Source organism: Oculina patagonica, chromosome 4, assembly GCF_052425735.1.
Source record: "Oculina patagonica isolate OP01 chromosome 4, crgOcupat, whole genome shotgun sequence".
Taxonomy (NCBI): Eukaryota; Metazoa; Cnidaria; class Anthozoa; order Scleractinia; family Oculinidae; genus Oculina; species Oculina patagonica.
This window is the reverse complement of record NC_135761.1, coordinates 58,134,891-58,154,559: the sequence shown is the minus strand read 5'-3', so window position 1 is coordinate 58,154,559 and position 19,669 is coordinate 58,134,891. Positions and strand designations below refer to the sequence as shown.

Genomic DNA, 19,669 nt, shown 5'->3' with positions numbered 1-19,669 from the left:
GGTGCTTTGCGACTCATATACTTTGGCTTGGTTAAAAAAGGTAAACTTTGACGTTTGCCTTTAACATGTTTAATCGAAATAGTCGTTTCCTTTCGAGTTAGAAAGATTTCTACTCGGCCTAATGCAGAAAAATAACGCCTGATCGCAGGTTAGGTTACGCATGACAGAGTTACCTTTTGTCTCGTCACGCAATCTTAACCCCACACTGAGAAGTAAATTTTCGTTTGGATATTACCAAAAGCCGCTTCTCCTCGCGTTATTCTTTACCTTACAGCTACACATGCCATTTCTAACGACTACATTTCCAGCAAAACAGTTGCTGTTATTTTTCTAATTGCGATCGATGCATTTACTTCTGAACAGAAGAAACGTTTAACGTTTACTTACTACTTCCACCGGAAGTAATTTCACAACAGGCTACAAAAACACTTATAAATATCACTTAACACATTTAATGATGTTGCAATTAGCGAAGCGCACTAATGACGTCACAGAATTTGACCCCCGGTGTGAGTCAAAATTCAAACAAACAAACCGCTCTCTGTAAGAGCAATGTATGGTTGGCGGGCACTTTGGAGGCATATTTAGCGATTGTTTCACAAAACCATGGCCAGATTGGCTCGGATTTCGAGAGAAAGCCTTACCTGTGCAACGTAGAAAGCTCAAACCGTGGTTTGAAACAAAAGGTTTGTCAAACAGAGCGATTATTCAATAAATGTGTAAAATGTTTTACTCTCAGTTATTGTTTTACTCTCAGTTATTGAGAGTAAAATGTTTTACTCTCAGTTATTTTACTCTCAGTTATCCCGATTTGCTGCCGGGATTTGCTGAAAGAAAACATTTATTTTTATGAGAAATGCAAAACGTTTACACTGTTCTTAGTGGCACATTTTCCAACACAACAGAGCTAACCTCAGATTTATGCCACCACAAAATTACACAAAGAAACGCTCGTCCGATCGGTCCCCTTGCCTGACCCGAATATTTTAAGAGGTCAATTTCGTTACACAATTGTCGCGGCAAATACTATTTAATATACACTGATCGAGCTCGGCAGCTGTAGCTGCAGTCTGTAATAGTAATGGGGATAAATAACAGCTTTATTAAAATCAAACCCGCCGTCAATTCCATTAGAAGTATTAGAAAGGCGTTTGAATAGCATAATATTTTCGCCCTCTATCTATCATGTGTCGAAACAGATCGGATGACCGGCGATCAGTGCCGTCAAATTCGGGAAGAATTCTGAATTTCTTGCAACCGACGATCTTTCCGGTGCCTAAATAAAGCAATCCTTCGCAATTATATAGTTTGATAGTAATTCGCTATCCGCCGCTTAAATTTCTCGGCAGCCTGAATAATTTTGCACTGGGAATCAAGGTGTTATTGCCGGATCTTCGACTAATAAATTCAATTTTGGGCCATTTTTTGGATACCTTCAATCTGTTTTCACTTACTAAAGCAAAAATGTTTGGAATCTATCATTTTTCGAGCCTTTCGAGAACTCGGCCTCAAATTGTGTCGGTCCCCTCCGTACAAAGCCTTTGCCCAAACTAAAATTGTTGTCCGACTCACGCAGAGGGGGGGGGGGGGACTCAACTCAGCAGACTCAGCAGAAATAATCAATTGTCACGAAATGAGTTCCCTTTGGTTAACTATTAGCAACGTTTTAGTGTGTGAAAGACTTGTACGAGTACAAATTTGCGTTGTTTATCGTTTTAGGTTAAATTAATATTAGCGCCTAAAGACTTGTACTAGTAAAAATTGCGTTCTTAATCGTTTTAAACTTCACTGTCTTCGAGCGCTGAACCGCTTACATTCTTGATTGGTTATGTGACGTAAGATTTGGGCTACTCACGTTTTTGATTCTTATATAATGTTTGTAAATTTCACAAGTCACGTTTTTTCTACAAGAACGGAAGTGCTGAAGCACAATTGTGCAACTCAGCAGAAATAATCAATTGTCACGAAATGAGTTCCCTTTGGTTAACTATTGGCAACGTTTTCGTGTGTGAAAGACTTGTACGAGTACAAATTTGCGTTGTTAATCGTTTTAGGTTAAATTAATATTAGCGCCTAAAGACTTGTACTAGTAAAAATTGCGTTCTTAATCGTTTTAAACTTCACTGTCTTCGAGCGCTGAACCGCTTACATTCTTGATTGGTTATGTGACGTAAGATTTGGGCTACTCACGTTTTTGATTCTTATATAATGTTTGTAAATTTGACAAGTCACGTTTTTTCTACAAGAACGGAAGTGCTGAAGCACAATTGTGCAACTCAGCAGAAATAATCAATTGTCACGAAATGAGTTCCCTTTGGTTAACTATTGGCAACGTTTTAGTGTGTGAAAGACTTGTACGAGTACAAATTTGCGTTGTTAATCGTTTTAGGTTAAATTAATATTAGCGCCTAATAAACTTGTACTAGTAAAAATTGCGTTCTTAATCGTTTTAAACTTCACTGCCTTTGAGTGTTGAACCGCTTACATTCTTAATTGGTTATGTGACGTAAGATTTGGGCTACTCACGTTTTTGATTCTTATATAATGTTTGTAAATTTGACAAGTCACGTTTTTTCTACAAGAACGGAAGTGCTGAAGCACAACTATAGAGTGACACTTACAAGTCGCGCGCTTTGACCACCCACAGCGGAAAGTATTCCCTTGAGAGTTAACAAGAATGCGATCCCTTCCGGTTCAGATTTGAGTCCACTAAACGCTATTCTCCTCATTTTTGCTTGTAAACAAGCAAAAAAAGTCGAAAAAATGGCGGGGAGACGGAAAAGAAACTACAAGCTTGTACGTGTTTCGGCCTCCCCAATTAACTAAGTTGACTCAAACCTATGATATCGAATACAACCTGTCAGTCCACTGCTCAAGCTCAAGCAAAGCCTTAAGTGAACTCGTTAGAAGCTGGAGCCACTTCATGAACAGCGCAGCTTATTTCCCTTTTGTAAACGGTTGCGATCTTTGATTGCCAAGATTTTCATAATGGACGATGCCATATTTGCTCTAGGTTATGTCTGGATATGCTCGAAACAGTGCTCTGATTTTTGGCCTAAGTTTGATTCGCGCTTCGGTTAGGGATGGGAATAGGGTTAGCTATTATATATGTGACAGTAAAGAAAGGCACATTATATAATTACAGCCGATTTCAGTGCAGTGGGTAGATCCGGGTTTCTCAAAACATCATAAGCCCAAGTGGACTAGCAGTAAATAAATTTCATTCCATGGCCGCAACTCTTTGCAGTGTTTATAAAGAAAAGCTTGACCAAATTTGTGCAGGCATAATAATTAATGAGTTATTTATTGCCACTTTCGTGATCGTCTTGGGCAAATGATTGACGGTCTAATAATGTTTAAAAGAAAAAAACTTGCTTGGTCTTCACACTGCACTGAAATTGGCTTTAAAGTTTTCGGGGATTTGACGGATCAACGTGGTGGAGTAGTGGTGGTGGGGAAAAACTAGCATGTCAGGGGTACCGGGGTTCTGTCCTGGGCGGTAACATGCATTTTGTCGTGGAAAAAAAATTCAATTTCAGTAAAAAAAAAAAATGTCACAAAAATGATATCGACCGTTAACGAAAGGGAAACGTGTGACCGAACATCAAGCAAAAAATATCGGTCAATTTTTCAAGTTTGTCGTTAGTATTTTAATATATTTTAATATATTTAGGTACACTGTAAGTTTTTTTTTGTGACTTTTAATTTCTGACTTCGTAATCTGTTTGGATTTGTCTTAGTCTTTACCATGACATCCTTGTTAATTATTTTCAGTTGATTATGACTTCTTTGGCGTTTTTTTCCTTGAAAAACTATTATTTTGAGGTTCCTTTGATATGATTTTGTTTATCAGCAAAATGACTTTAAACATTCGTGACAGCACTTTTAAGTACACGCGCCAGTCAATCAATATGTTTTCTCAGTTCGCTTTTGTGTTTTCTCTCATCAGAAGCTTCTCCTGTGGACACTTTCAATGTGAAAACCTGCCAGAGGAAGCCTAAGGGGCATCATCAAAAAACAGCCACTCGAATGTCCTGGGTAAAAGATGAACAAACTTTAGCTGGGTCATCGCAAACGGAACTGAGCCATTACACTGATCTATTCACCGAGAAAACCAAGAACGGAGCTGTGCCAAAGAGAGTTCTCGTGCAAGGGGAGACTGGGATTGGAAAAACTACTTTTGTTAAAAGGCTGCTTGTAGATTGGTCGAATCTTGAAGAGGCGAAGATGGATGAGAAACGGAATGACGTACTGAGGAAGTTCGAGCTTGTACTGTCTATTAATCTCAAAGAAGTATCCAAGTGCCAGACGTTAAGAGAAGTCATTAGCCATTCTCTTCTGTTGCCAAGGGATGAGGAATCTTCAATCGATGATCTGCTCTGTCACGTTCAAAAGCACCAAGAGAAAGTTCTGGTTGTGTTTGATGGATACGACGAGTACCGCACCAGCAGTGAAGCAGAAGAAAAGTATGGCAGCAGAAGCAGTTCTCCAATCTACGAAGTACTCCAGGGGAACATTCTGAGAGACTGCACTGTCTTGGTAACTACTCGACCTTCGAGAGCTGATGAGATACGAGGACCTGCCGACATACAAGCCGAGATCACTGGGTTCAGCATGTCTGATAGGAAGGAGTTTATGAGAAGAATGCTGGAAAGCGAAACTCAGGTGGATGGTCTATTGAGGTTTCTATGGAAGAGAAAGATGGAAGACCTGGCAAGAGTTCCGTTACTGACTCTCTATTTTTGCTTGCTATGGAAGGAAGAAAAGGAGAAGTTAATGGAACTTACTGAGAGTAAAACGAAATTGTTTCGGACAATTTTGAAACACGTTTTACAGCACAGCCACAGAAAGCACTCTCCCGTGCACTTCTCAAAACTAAAAGAAGCAGATTACGAGGAAGTCCTCGCTGAGATAGGAAAGGTTGCTTTGGCAGGTCTTCTTAAAGGCGATCTGATGTTCGAGTTTGGTCAACTGCCTGAGAAAGTGCGTAGTGAAGAAAGTGTCATTGTTGGCCTTCTTCAAGTATCCGAGTATGGGCCAAGTCTGGAACCAAAGGACATGGTATCCTTCATCCACAAAAGTATACAAGAATACTTAGCGGCATGGTACATAACTTACAGATGTGTCCCAGAAGGAAGTCTCGGTGGAATTGAACAACGCACCCACTCCTTGCACGATTGTAAGGCCTTGGAGAATGTTTTCCAGTTCCTTTGTGGTTTGTCTGATGAGGGAGCAGTGAAGGTTTTTCAGCACTTGAAATCAGTCAGAATCTCTGACCCAACACTGGATTTACCAACAAACTTGCCACTCTGTGACGTCACTAATCGGCACTGGTTGTTTAGTGACTTGGTTTACAGTTGCTTCCAAGAAGTTCACTCGAAAGCTGAACTGTTAAGTCTTTGCTTTAATTGCACTGGTAGAATGGTCCTTGTTACCAAACGAGTTACTGAACTTCTACAAAAGGCGAAGGTGAAAGATTTATCTCAAGTAACATATTTTGGAATTTTTAGCTTTTTTCGAAACCGCATGGAACGGTTTTATTTTCGATTTAGTCACAGCAAAAAGGGCTCGATGCTGTACATGTTGAAGTTAATAGAGGTTCTAGATTGTCTGCATGTTCCACTGAAAATAACTGAGGTTTCTGAAGTTGTCACAGTTGGAGACTTTGTCAGAAAATTCCAGAATATACATGTAAGAGGATACTGCTTCTGCTTATTCAGTTCCATCCTCTGTTTTTGTAATGGCCAGTTTCAGTTTTACATAAATGGTTTGGAGCTGCACTGTGATGCCCACGCAGGACTATTTACAGAAACTGATGCGGATTCTATTCGACCTGTCTCAGAAAAGTCGTGTTCAGAAAAGTCATGTCTGAAATTCTTGAGATCTCTAGTATGTAGTAATCACCTAAGTAGCAAACAATGGAAAGGACTTAGTACATTCACTAGAAAGTGTGAACATTTGAATAAGATTGAAGTTCCAGTCTGCGATGACTCTGTATGTGATCTATTGGAACAAGTACCAAACCCCAGTAAGTGCTCTTTAAAGATTGGCTCCTCCAGTATACCCAACCCTTTCCTTGAGCGTGATTCTCGCTGTCACTTGACATCAGCTGGAGCTGTCAAGCTTGCCCGGTTGTTGCCTAGATTTGACAACATCATCATTCTTAACCTTGACTTAATAGATTGCTGTGTTGAATCCGTGGACACACTGGTTACTAGTATCACACACAAGACTCTCAAGAGATTGGTACTGAGTGGAATAAGCTTGACTCCAGCAGTAGCCGTGGCGCTTGGTCAGTCACTTCCTGAAATGTCGTCCTTACAAGAACTCGAGTTAACTGGAGTAGATGGAAGCATTTTACAAGCTAAAGAAATGGAGGCGCTGTTTGGAGGATTTAACAAAACACTGACTTTAAGCGAGCTTACTTTCAGTGGTTTCAGCGTGAGAGGTAGCCTGGCTCCACTCACGAAAAGCTTCCGCTTCTTCCCCAATTTGAGCAAGTTAGAGCTTACAATGTTAAACGTAGATGAACATGACCAGTGTTGCCTTCTAGAGAGCATCCGCTTATTTGTTTCTAACGTAAAGGAAATAAGAGTGCAGGTTAAATCCTTGGGTCGGGCACATTGCTCCACAGAAGAAGTATATCTCTCACACGCGATTGACAACAAACTGAATCTAAATATCAGCCTGACTCCGGCAGTAGCTGCGACGCTCGGTCGGTTACTTCCTGAAATGTCATCTCTGCAAGTACTCGAGTTAACTGGAGTGAACACTAGTATTTTACAAGCTGAGGACATAAAAATGCTGTTTGGTGGATTTAACAAAACGTTGCCTTTGTACAAACTTACTTTCAGCGGTTTCAGCTTGAGAGGTTGTCTTGCTCCTCTTACTAATTGCTTCTGCTTCTTCCCCAATTTGAGAGAGTTAGAGCTTGGAGAGTTAAATGGAGAGTTCAGTTTGGATGAACATAACTTGTGTGGTTTGTTGGAGAGCATAAGAACTGTTCCTAATCTGATGAAACTAAAAGAACACGGTAAATCACAGAGTCATACAGATTGCTTCACAGCGGAAGTTAACACAGTCTGTGAGACTCTTAGGGAACTGCACCTGGATGGAATAAGCCTGACTCCAGCAGCTGCTGCGGCGCTCGGTCAAGTTCTTCCCGAAATGCCGTTCCTACAAACACTTAATTTAACTGGAGTGGATGGAAGAACTGTGCAAGCTGAGGAAATGGAGGCGCTGTTTGGAGGATTTAACAAAAGGTTGCCTTTGTACAGGCTTATTTTCAGTGGCTTCAGTGTGAGAGGATGTCTTACTCCGTTAACGAAAAGCTTCCGTTTTTTACCAAATTTGAGTCAGTTGTTTTTTGGAGAGTTAAATATGGATGAACAAGACATGCGTTTGCTGCTGGAAAGCCTTCTATCCATTCCCAATCAGTTGATAGTGAGCCTGTCCGGAAATGGATTGATCGGCACAGTACCGTTAACCATTCGTCGCGGCCACCCGCTAGCCATAGTTGAGTTTCTCGATCTACACAGTTGTTCACAAGAGGACTTCGATTACGTTAAGCGTGCCTTCAGAGAGGTGCTACCTCAAGTTGTTATTAGGTATTAGATAAAATTAGATTCATTCACTGACGTCTTCAGTGTCACGTGACACGAAAACAACATATGGCGTCGGCATTCTTTCGATCATACAATAGTACGCATTTGGAACGATTTGCTGGCTGAAGTCCGTCAGGCTGAGAATCTCGCCACCCTTATTTTAAGATGACTCTTGCAGATGCTCTTTCTATTATTGTAATTGTAAATATTCATGTTGTACTCTTATTCTGTTTAGTAGAATTCTACTAGTATACTAATGCAAATGCTCCAATCGGATTGGCCAAGCTGGCGTATGCTATCAACCATTAGTGACTTTAGATTTGCCCAGCTCCGTGAAGTTTAATACTGGTTTTTGTTATATAAACAACAATGAAATAACAGGTGAGCTTTCTCGTGAAAACATATCTTTACTATTGAGAATAACATATATATCCACAGGGAGCAGAGGAGCCAAATTTGCTCTTTGTAAATATTAAAATGTTCGATCTATATCGTGGCGCTTGTCATGTGATGGGATCATTCGTTGACTGCAAGAACTGATTGATTTGTTTGTTGCTGTTGATTTTATTTTGGAATTTTTTGGTGGTCTGCCATGTTTGGGGAGTTTATTTCTTTTGCTGACCATCCTTATCGCACCTTTCTTTATTGTATTATAAGCAAATGAAAGATCATCGCAGTAATGAACTCAAAATTATTTACATAATTGAGCTTCCGTGCTGAAAGTTTAAAGAAAATCTATCGAGCCCTTTTATGGATTTTTCAAAAAGCGCTTAAAACCGAAAATTATCTGAAAAGTACAAAACGAGTGGTTGAAAGAAAAAAACAAATTCTCAGAATTGCGTTGTGGAAACTCAAAAAACTTTCACGACTTCGAAAGATTACTTTAGAACACATTTTGGCGTTATTTGAGATTACTTCGTCTACGTAGTGTTTGTGTTCCGGCTCATTTGTCATATCTACGCAAAAAGTACAATCTGAAACATTTTTGCGATTTATTCGAAATCAAACATATAGAATCTTTTAATTCTTGAACATTTTACTTGCAGTACATCATGGTTTAAGATGCTGGTATTAGTTTTTAAGCTGCAAATCTGATTCACGCAAAAATCAGGTTTTACTGGTTTGGCGGTTTTCTGTTTATCGTTGCCATGGAAATATCGATTACCTTAAAATATATATCAAAGCAGACTTCAATCTAAAACCAATATATGGTGTAATTTTTATATCGATCCGAGTCAGGGAAGATCGTTTAAAGGCCACTTGCAAATTGTAGGTATGGCCCAGAAAAAACTGTATCGAGCCACCTTAATGCGGCGTTCATTCGAGGGCGGCGTTTAATCGAATAAATACGGTATTCTTTGAAATCGATCGCTCGAATGGGGCTTTTCTTCTGCCAACTTTCGCCAGCAACGCCATCGCGTTTGGGCTCAACAAATAAATATATATCCAGTTGAGATGTTAGAAACCTTTGCTTGTCAAAATTTCCCAGGCGAATTTCAAAAGAACAGGCGATATCCTATAAAATTCAGACGGACCGCTTGATTTCGGCTTTTTGCCTCTTTCTTCGGGTCTTTTTTTAGTCCACGCCTTGTTGTGAACTGATACATGGTAGTCTTGTTGCAATTTACTGCACAATTTTTATTGGTCTGATTTCTGTTATCGGCATGGCGATAACAAGGGAAAGAGTCTAATTAGTGCCCTTTTAAGCGATGTCAACGCTGAATGTCATGAGGTGGTCGGTGGAATTTGTACTCCTGTTGCGCTCGATCGACTAATAGAACCGAATGGGACTGGAAACTAGCTACAGGAATAAATAAGACGTGATCATGAATAGAGATCAAGTTAGCAAGAATTCGCCGCGAAATACACAAAGCAGCATACTCCAGGAAAGTTGGAAAGGACTAATACAAAAAAAGAAAAATTATATTAGACGTTTAGAGACCATGTTTGACCTTGGTTGCTCGAGAGAGACATATATCAGGCTTATACCAGTTGTCACGCTACAAAGATAACGCAAACATTCAATACAGAAGTTTTCAGTTACTTAAATTTAGTATACGTTAATTTTTTGAAAATTTTTCTGAAAACTATTTAGAAGCCTTTGGGAAACGTCATGCATGCATGCATTGCGTTCCGTTTACTTTTCCAAAGATGTTTACAGCCTTTCTATTGTATTTTTGCTATCTTCGCTCCACCCACACCCACACCCTCGTGCTTCACACTAGCGCTCGCTGTTTCTTTTGCGTTGAAGAGATAGAGAGGCTATGAACAGTCTATTGGTTGATGGATCTCTCCATTTTGGTACTGGGGACGAGGTCGAGCCTGCAAAAAAAAAGTAACAAGTAACAAAAATAACGAAAATAAGTAACAAGTAACGAAATATGTAACAATAAGGTACCATTTTTAAATTGCAGCCCCCACAACTCTTCAACCCTAGTAAGTGCCTCTCCTTGAATGAAGATCCCACTCTTCCTTCCATTACGAAAATTGCAAAACTGTGCGTCTTAAACCTGATAACGTTCACAAATAACGTTTGAAAAATTTAAAATAAGCTCTTCGTGGTGAGTTTATCCAAAGCCTGAAATTTAAAAATACAGTACTTTACAACAACAGTCTCGGCAAGTTGCTTAGAACACAAAAATGTCTCGCATCAAATGTTCAGTCGTGTCCATAAAACCTATTCGATAACTTTTCCGTGAGAAACATTTTGAATATCTTTACCATCCCAAGAAGAACAGTATTTAGAAGTTGTAAAATTAATGTAAATAGGTTTACGATGTCTTCGGAGTACAAAGAATAAAATAAAGACTTAAGATGACTTTTGCAAAAACAATTTTTCAAGTCCATTGATCTCCAACTTTACCCAGTCCTCGCTCGTCCTCGCTACTTTTTGATTTGTGGCGTCGTCACTTTTCATGTCAGAAGATGATTTTCTTGATCCGAGTGAAGTATCATTGCGTATTGTACTGCAGGCAGTCAAATTGATGAGCAACCAAGTATTTCATGAAAAATGGACTTTTCAAAGTTGAAAACTCTTCGAGCCCGAAAATGCAAAGAAGTGTTTTTACTCACTTTGTGACACACGCTAACCCCATTATTATCTTGTCAGTCATGAACGGTTAGGACAGCTGATCTTTTATCTCGGCTGATTGGTATATGTAATTGGACTACATGCTGTCCAATTTGGAAATAATTTGATGAAAAAAATTCCGAGGGCAGCCAAAATTGGACGAGGCCGTAGGCCGAGTCCAATTTGGCTGTCAGAGGAATTTTTTGAATCTAATTATTTCCAAAATTGGACAAGCATGTAGTCCGGTTACATATTAATTATATAGCTTGTAGTCAGTCAATCCAGCGTAAACAATAATCTTATGTCCAGAACGGAAAAAGCATTCAACAATAGTAGGCATAACACAGCACATGCAACTCACTCAGAGCATTGTCTTCACAAATAAAACTTAAACAAAACAGTGCAGTTTTATTCACCTGAGTTTGCGAAGCTTGCTACAAAGTGAGTGAAAACACTGCATCAATCAATTAAAATCGTAAACACAAGTGTCCGAAGAGCTTTACAACTTCTTGAATCTGACATACTCCTTTCTACTATATCGTTCGTACTTCATCGCCGTCTTTTCTTTTTCGAATTTCAGCAAAAAACGACAAAGAATTGCATCTAGCTCATGGCGATGAATATCTGACAGATTTCTTGCTTCGCTTCGCTGCACTTACGTTCACCCAAGTTCTGTACTATTGGAGGTGTTTTGCTCTTGGTTTTTGCTTCTTAGTGTAGCTAGCTCCTCTTCTGACAACGTAGAAAATTTCTCTTTGTTGTTACTATTGCTGAAAAGCTCAAAAGGAATAGAAAAACGCAGCAAACTTGCCTTATAAAATTCCGCCATTGTCGACTAAAACAGGACAAGTTTACAGGGCTGACGCTATGCTTTGTGCTAATTGGCTAATGTTCGTCACATGTTAGCTGCGCTGACAATATAGGATTTACTGACGGCTATATAATTATACCTGACTACAACTACAACACAAACTAGAGGGAACGTTACTTCGTCACGGAATTGTTTTTAGCTTCAAAGTAAACTGCGAGCACTTGCTAATTGCCCTTCAGGGTTCGAACAAGCAAGAAGCGAGAAACACGAGAGGATCAAAGTCTTGCCATGAGCGGCCAAACGGTTTTGCGGGATAGGGCGTGTGGTGTGGAGTTCGTGAATCGTAGATTATTGCGGCATAGCGCCCGTAGCGTAGCAGTATAGCACGAGTGACTTCGGTTTTCTGCGGGACAGCGAAAAAAAGCGAGGGTTTTTGCGGGATAGTAAGAAGGCAGAGAGGGAGAGCGAGAGAAAAATCACATTCCTTATTGCCTGCAGTCGGGTGGTTTAGTTTTGCAAAGCTTGTTGCGAATTAGCCTGCTAACAGGCTCCCGAGTGACGCATAGCCTGCGAAAACAGCCGCCTTTCACGCTCCGATCCGCTTGCTGCGTGAAAGGCGGCTGTTTTCGCAGGCTAAGTGACGCAGGGCGTAAAAAAAAAATAGGCGAGCGAAGCGCGCGCGAGCGGACGTGGCGAGCGGGGCCCCACGTTTAGCTCGTTTCGCTCGCCGATTCATTTTATGTCGGCCAGCTCAACTTGGGAGCCTGTTCTCAGGCTACTTGCGAATTAGTAGAAAGGCGTGGGAAAGCCCGTGGAATTCATGATTCCATGAGAATGCCGTAAATACTGGACACTAAGATTAGGCTTGTGACGTAACTGAAACCCATGAAGGTTTTTAAAATTGATGTATCTTCACAAATACATTATGGGCAAGACCACAACAACAAACTAGTGAAGACGGACAGATCGTTTGTAACTGTTTTGTAGACCCGATCAGTAAAAATCTTAAGATAATAAGTAAGAAACGGTAAGCGGATCCTTATGAAGATAAAACACAGAACATTTATTTTCAGTTGAAGGTATAAAAATGACTGTCCCCACGGGAAACCGAGGGGGAGCATTGAGGGTCTAGGGGAAAGTTTTTACTTATACGATGAGACTAAAGCAGTTGTCTCCCTTGACAAGACGGAACTCTCTTAAGTGTAAAACGTTTCCGGTAAATTTTACACAAATCGAAGCAGAAGTAGAGCAGAAATATTTTAAAAAACAACTCTCGGCAGGTGTTTCAAGGTTTTCTAACTCAATGTTCCAGTAAAATAGTATTTGCATTGAAAAATCATTTTTTAAAAGTCGATCAATCATCGTATAAGTGTATTGTTTTAAAAATTAGTTGAAAAACTGATCATGACAACTTCTTGTGCAGAATTTGATGAAATAAAAAAAAAAACAGTATTTGGAGTTGAACAGAAACAAAACTCACCGTTTTCTGTGGGGACACAATATTTATATTTAAAGACACTTCATGCGGGGGCAAAAGATTCCCTTTTACAAAAAGTTGTAGAAATATGTAATTTGCACAAGTTGTAGAAAATGTTGTACATGTATTTTAGTGGAAGATATACATTATGTGATTTTCATTCTCACAAAAACATCTGCGGCAAGTAGTTCAAACTGTTGACAAAATAAACTATGTTCCACTGGATAGCGATTTATCTGTTGAATAGCGTTATCCGCTCTTTAAGCAACTGTGATCATTTGTGTCTTTAACATCCAGTAGATTTTTAATTAAAATTCTTATTACATCATGCTGTCTCAAATTAAAACATTTATTTTTGATGCAAATAGATCATATCTTGAAAGTTATCTATTATTTAGCAACATCACATTCTTCCACCCATTGAACACTAAAATTTTACCATTTAAGCGCATCGTCAGCTGCTTCACTTTTTTCCCTTTGTCTTTCAGTCTTTTCTTTGTTTCGACTCATGATTTTATAGAATTCAATTTCTCCTATTGAGGGAGAGTTTTTGTACAGCCCATCGGGGAGCCGAGATAGTATAGGGTCTTTTCGTTTCTTTTTTCAAACTCGTGGTAGTTAATTATAGGATTCCGGTCCTAGCACCGTTAATTGGTTATTGTATTAGCTTATTCTTTCCTTTATTGTTATTATTTTTATGGTCGTAGGAGGTATTTTTTTAAATTAAAGTATAGAAATTTCAATTTCGATTTCTTTATTTTTTGCACAGTTATCAAAGTTAACAAATCGATATGTAAACCGCTTTGCGTTTTCACGTTTGCACTTTATCCTCGGTCTAGAATCTCACTACACCGTCTTACCTAAACTTTAGGCTATTTATCCTTTAGGCCGTATTGCCTTTATCGATGATCAGTTTTAGAATGGTAAAAACCGTGGCTTGGTTCCGGCAGAAATTCAAGGAGACTGAAGCAATGGCTCCCTTGACTTCTAAGACATAACTCTTCGCGGCGAATTAAGGCAAGTATATGATGCAAGTGTAAAACGTTTCCGGTAAATTTTACACAAATGCAAATCGAAGCAAAGGTAGAGCAGAAATATTTTAAAAACAACGTTCGGCAGGTGTTTCAAGGTTTTCTAACTCAATGTTCCAGTAAAATAGTATTTGCATTGAAAAATCTATTTTTTTTTTTTTTAAAAAAAAATCGATATGTCATCGTATAAGTGTATTGTTTTAAAAATTAGTTGAAAAACTGATCGTGACAACTTCTTGTGAAGAATTTGATGATATAAAAAAAGCAGTATTTGGAGTTTGCGGCATTAGCTGGACAGAAACTTTTCTTCAACCCGAAGTTTGATGATCTAATCTAAATTAAAGCTGCAAGGTATGTATACATATCGAATACATACGGTTACTAAATCTGAAAGATTTTCCCTTAGATTAATGCTTTCATCAGTGTGTAAAAATAAATCACTTCCGCCGCGAAATTGCAGTTTGCTATGAATACCGACTAAAGCCATTGGGGTTTTTTAAAAGTCTGTTTAGATTACATTGTACATAAAAAGTTCGCTTGAAAAATCATTCTAAACAGTAAAAAATGTAAATCAGTGTTCTTGCAGTTAGGCCCGGTTCAGACGCCGATCTTTTCATGAGCCGAACCTAATTCCTTGAATTAAGTACATGAAAAGATCGGCGTCTGAATCAAATAAGAACGGCTATTTCAATTTGGAACGGCTCACCCGTTCTTCCCGCCTGGCTTGGCCGAGAATTTCGCCTGTGGAACGCCTTTGGAACGGCTTTGATTCAGACGCCGTACTTTTCATGTGCCGATCCTAATTCATAAAGTATTATAATGTATTTTGCCAGCAGTTTACCTCAATTATTGGAACTGTATTAGGAACGGCCTCGGAACGGCCAAAAAGTACGGCGTCTGAATCAAGAGGCATACTTTGTCAATTCAGTTGGGTCGGTCCAAATTCGATTTGAGTTCGGCTCATGATACGTACGGCGTCTGAACCGGGCCTTAGTGACCTTAACAGTTCGTCACGTATAAAAATGTTTAATTCTCGGAAAACTTTTTATGACATTCTTAAGACCCATTTACGCGGCGATTTTTAGTGCAATCCTTGTCGTGAATTCCACTAAGATTTTCGTCGCTCTCGCGCTGCAACCATTTGCAGTTTCAGTTCTGTGAAAAGTGTTATAATATTTATGAACACAGTTTTATATCAGAGCATGTACCGTACATACGTCTTATCAACAAGACGATAAGGCTTGCTGAAATCACGACCTAAAGCAAACTGAATTCGCGTCTTCTTTACACGCAGAAAAATTGAACCAAAAATTCCCAGAATAAAAGCCTATTCGCACTGCATAAATTATCAACATCGCATATAAGTACTACAAATCATGAATAAATTGACATTGTTCAAGTGCGACGGCGGAGGGAACATACTAAGTGCTATTAAGAGCCAGCTGGTTGTTTTGTTGAATATTTTTGGGAGTCAGTTATGGGTGTTTATATCATTTGAGGGTATTATGGATGGTACAATTTTTCACCTACCCACCCACCCTCCCATTATGTACTTAGTTTGCACTGCGACTCTTGTCGGGTCGCCGAATTTTATCCCCAATCTTAAATGCGATGCGATGATTGTTGCAGTGCAGAATAGTATACTTTTAAAGACTACATTTGTTAGCATTTGAAAAATTTTCTCGTGCTTATTTATCCCAATTTGCACTCAAAATCATGTGATTACCTGGCAAAACAAAGCGTCCGCCCGCCCTCTTTTTCATGAAATCCGGACGCGAAACATTTGTTTGTTTGTTTGTTTGTTTTTTTTTTTTACTTGGCCTTACAAACCCATTCCCCAACACAAGCGTTTTTCCTTGCAAATCCTTTTGAAAACCAAGAAGTGGAAAATTTCTGCCTTGATATCATGACAATAGGAGAGCATTCGTCTGTGTAAATAGTATACTATTCTGCACTGCAACAATCATCGCATCGCATTTAAAATTGGGGATAAAATTCGGCTCCCACCTAAAATCACCTATGCTGCACCGATCAGGAAACCATCAATGGGCTCTTAAACCCCCAAAACTCATATCCAAACAAAGAGACCAGTGATGATCTCCTACAAATGGAGGCCAAATCACAAAAGCACAAATAGAAAATACCAAAACAACACTTGCATCATTACCCAGTGAATATAAAGCACGACTACTCCAACATCTCAATCCTCTCGGCATTACACTCCACTAATCCCTAAACACTACTCCCAAACCTCACTCCCAAACCTTACTCCTAAACCTTACTCCCAAAACTTACTCCAAAAACCTCATTCCTGGTCTTATTCCCATACCTAATTAACTTTATAGTACACTTCCTCTATCAAACCTTGCGACCTCATAACCATTCTGGAACTGGTAAACCTTTTCGAGGAAAACCGCGACTGTCACCCCATTACCGACCCCAATCGAGTTCCCCTGTTGGTCAATCCATGATTGACTCTGGAGAATACTATACAAAGGCTAACAGTTTTTCCTTTAAACTCGGAGTCGAAAGGAGAAAACCAAACGTTGACGGGGGAACCCATAGGGCCAGCAAAGGGTGACAGTCATGACCCAGCATAACCGGGGAAGTTTGTTTAGATACTCTTTTTCACAACTGTCACTCCAAGCAACCCCTGAACCAAGGAAAACCCAGAAAAGTAATGAGACATAGGGAATTATCGCCATTCAGTATCACTGTAGTTGCGACTATAGTTTCTGTATCACTGTAGTTACCCACTTTAAATTCTGAAAAGAGCCACTCCCTTGTGGCATCACACTTTCGTCATGAAAACGCCCAAAAATTATATAGCCAGATTTGTCGTCTAAGACCGTTTAAAAAGAGTCACGCGAAACATAACGCGGTAAATCCATTATACTGTCCAAACTAAAGGGTTTGTCTGTCATCCATAAGTTTAGAAAACGAGCGTCATAACAGAGGCGTGGTTTGATGGCTCCACTGTTAAAGGAAGAACTAAATAAGGGGGGCTCCACTACACCCACCTTACCAATGTTCGTTGAATAAATTGCACATAGGGTTTACACGACGCATTATTCAAAAACGCCTTCCTTGGAGGACTATCAGACTTATACGTCTCATCCTCGAAAGAGGCTGAAAAACTTCAGAAATATGGAAAGATTGAAACTTTGCTCTCAATTAATTGGAGGATCTCAGACTTTTGAGGGGAAGAAAAATCCCCAATAATTGTTCTCCACGAATCTAGATGGTTATGCAGCTCGCCTACTCTAAAATAGCCTGGGTCTCTAAATAACAAATCTTCCACATTGCCAAGGGTCTCCAAGAGCAACACTACGAACAGTTGATTCCATTCCAGGTTCGCTGTCATCCCTCCGCTGATGGGGTTCCCTCGCCAGTCAACCCAACAAACTGACCTCTGGGGAAGTGTTTGCACATAAAAGACACGGGAGTCAAATTTAATATCGCAAAAGTTGTCGCTTTAGTCTAACAAAAACAATTAGACAGAGAGAACCAAATGAGAAAGATGAGAAACACCTATGGCGACGAACCCCAAGTCAGCAGAGAGATGACAGCTTTGACCCAGTGTAACCGGGGGAGTTGATTTAGATACTCTTTTTCAAAGCTGTCAAAACCCTATTGACTTATGAATGACCCACATTATGATGACTACAATAAGTAACAAGAGATCACAAAATTCATGAGTGTCAACACGAAAAGAAATACAGTGTAGCACTTTATTTCATGTTCTTTACATTAGACGTCCACTAGACGCTAATCTCATTTAGCATAATAAGCGTATTAAATTGAAAAGCCAAAGCACTACTTTCCAACATCGGCAGAAGTACCATTACCACTATCAGACAATGTACGCATATCCCTTTTTTTTTATCATGGGCTATCATGTATCATAGGCTACATTCTTCAGTCCCTCGATCAGTTCCATGGCTTCAAACCTATTAAATTTAACTCAGCTATAGGGCGCGATGCCAGGCTCAGTCACGATACGTTTCAGTAGGTTGTCCACCGAAGACTTTGTCAACATGTCCATTGCCTGTTTAAGTTCCCGGTACTTTTCTTTCAAATTCCAAATAGTAAGGGACAAAACAAACAGGCTATTAGATGCCAACCAGCTCAAGGCTATAATATCACCTCCAGTGTTAATTGGTGTATAGCAAATTAACAACGTGCTTCCAAAACACAATTAATTTAAAATTTTAACCAGAGAACGCTTCAGTTTTACATTTTTATTATGTCATATCCTGGTTACAGTCCAATCTACAATTAATGGCCTGCCGCCAAAGACACATTTCTAAACATAGCCAACGAGAGAATACTTAACAATCAACACCTGACATAAAAGAGGAGTCCCAACAAAACCATTGCACAACCCTTTATGTCAAAACAACAACAATCACAACATTGGAAAACTACAAGTCAACCTTTCAAAACATATTAATGACTGTAAAATATAAACACTTGTATAACTCAGATATCACCCTCCGCCAGGTAGTTTATACCCACAACTGGATCCGAGATCTCGCCCGCAGCTGAAGTCACAATGGACTCGAGAAATAAACTCGCAAACAACAACCACGCTTTTGTCATACAAATTGTCAGCGAAGCCTCGCCCAAAGCTCAACACAACAAATCCTGAGAACAAACATTCGCAAATCTGGAACAATGCGAAACTTGGCGAAACCTCGCTCACAATCGAAGACACAATAAACTCTACTAACAAGCATTTCACAAATCTGCGACAATGCTTTTGTCTCACGAAAAAACTCGGCGAAACCCCGCTCAATGCCTTCGTCTTACAAAAAGCTTGACGAGACCTCGCCCGCAATCCAAGACAGAATGACTTTGACAACAGGCACTTCACAAATCTGCAACAATGCTTTCATCCCACGAAAACCCTCAGCTAAACCGAGCTCGCAATTCATGACACAATAGACTTTGATAACAAGCATTTCACAAATCTGCAACAATGCCTTCGTCTTACTAGAAACTTGGCGAAGCCTCGCTCACAATTCAAAACACAATAAACCTCGATAACAAGGCACTTCACAAATCTGCAACAATGCTGTCATCCCACAAAAATTCTCGGCGAAACCTCGCCTGCACTTCAAGACACGGTAAACTTTGATGACAAGCATTTCACAAATCTGCGACAATGCTATTGTCTTTCAAAGAACTTGGTGAAACCTAGCTCACAATTCAAGACACAATAACTTTGATAACAAGGCACTTCACAAATCTGCGACAATGCTGTCATTCCACAAAAATCCTCGGCGAAACCTCGCCTGCGCTTCAAGACACAGTAAACTTTGATAACAAGCATTTCACAAATCTGCGACAATGCTTTTGTCTTACAAGGAACTTGGCAAAACCTCGCTCACAATTCAAGACACAATAAACTCCAGTAACAAGCATTTCACAAGTCTGCAACAATGCTTTCGTCTTACAAAAACTCAGCGAAACCTCGCTCACAATTCAAGACACAATAAACTCCAGTAACAAGCATTTCACAAGTCTGCAACAATGCTTTCGTCTTACAAAAACTCAGCGAAACCTCGCTCACAATTCAAGACACAATAAACTTGATAAGCAGCAGTTCACAAATCTGCGACAATGCTTTCATCCCACAAAAAACCTCGGCAAAACCTCGCCCACAATTCAGGG

The 19,669-nt window shown here is 39.6% G+C and overlaps 2 protein-coding genes across 8 annotated transcripts in view; both read left to right on the top strand.

The window, feature by feature from the left end:
- Window positions 1–19,669, top strand: part of LOC144650899 (uncharacterized) — a 217,039-nt gene that overhangs the window by 102,741 nt on the left and 94,629 nt on the right. Inside the window, exon 9 of one of the 2 annotated variants that reach the window (XM_078510684.1) lies at window positions 3,950–8,173. The exons of the other annotated variant lie outside the window; for it this stretch is intronic. Within the exon in view, the coding sequence (XP_078366810.1) occupies window positions 3,950–7,614 (3,665 nt within the window). The 3' untranslated portion in view covers window positions 7,615–8,173. Of the gene's footprint in view, window positions 1–3,949; window positions 8,174–19,669 lie in introns of those variants that run through there. 2 annotated transcript variants of the gene reach the window in all.
- Window positions 1–19,669, top strand: part of LOC144650892 (uncharacterized) — a 136,523-nt gene that overhangs the window by 102,814 nt on the left and 14,040 nt on the right. The window lies entirely within an intron of this gene.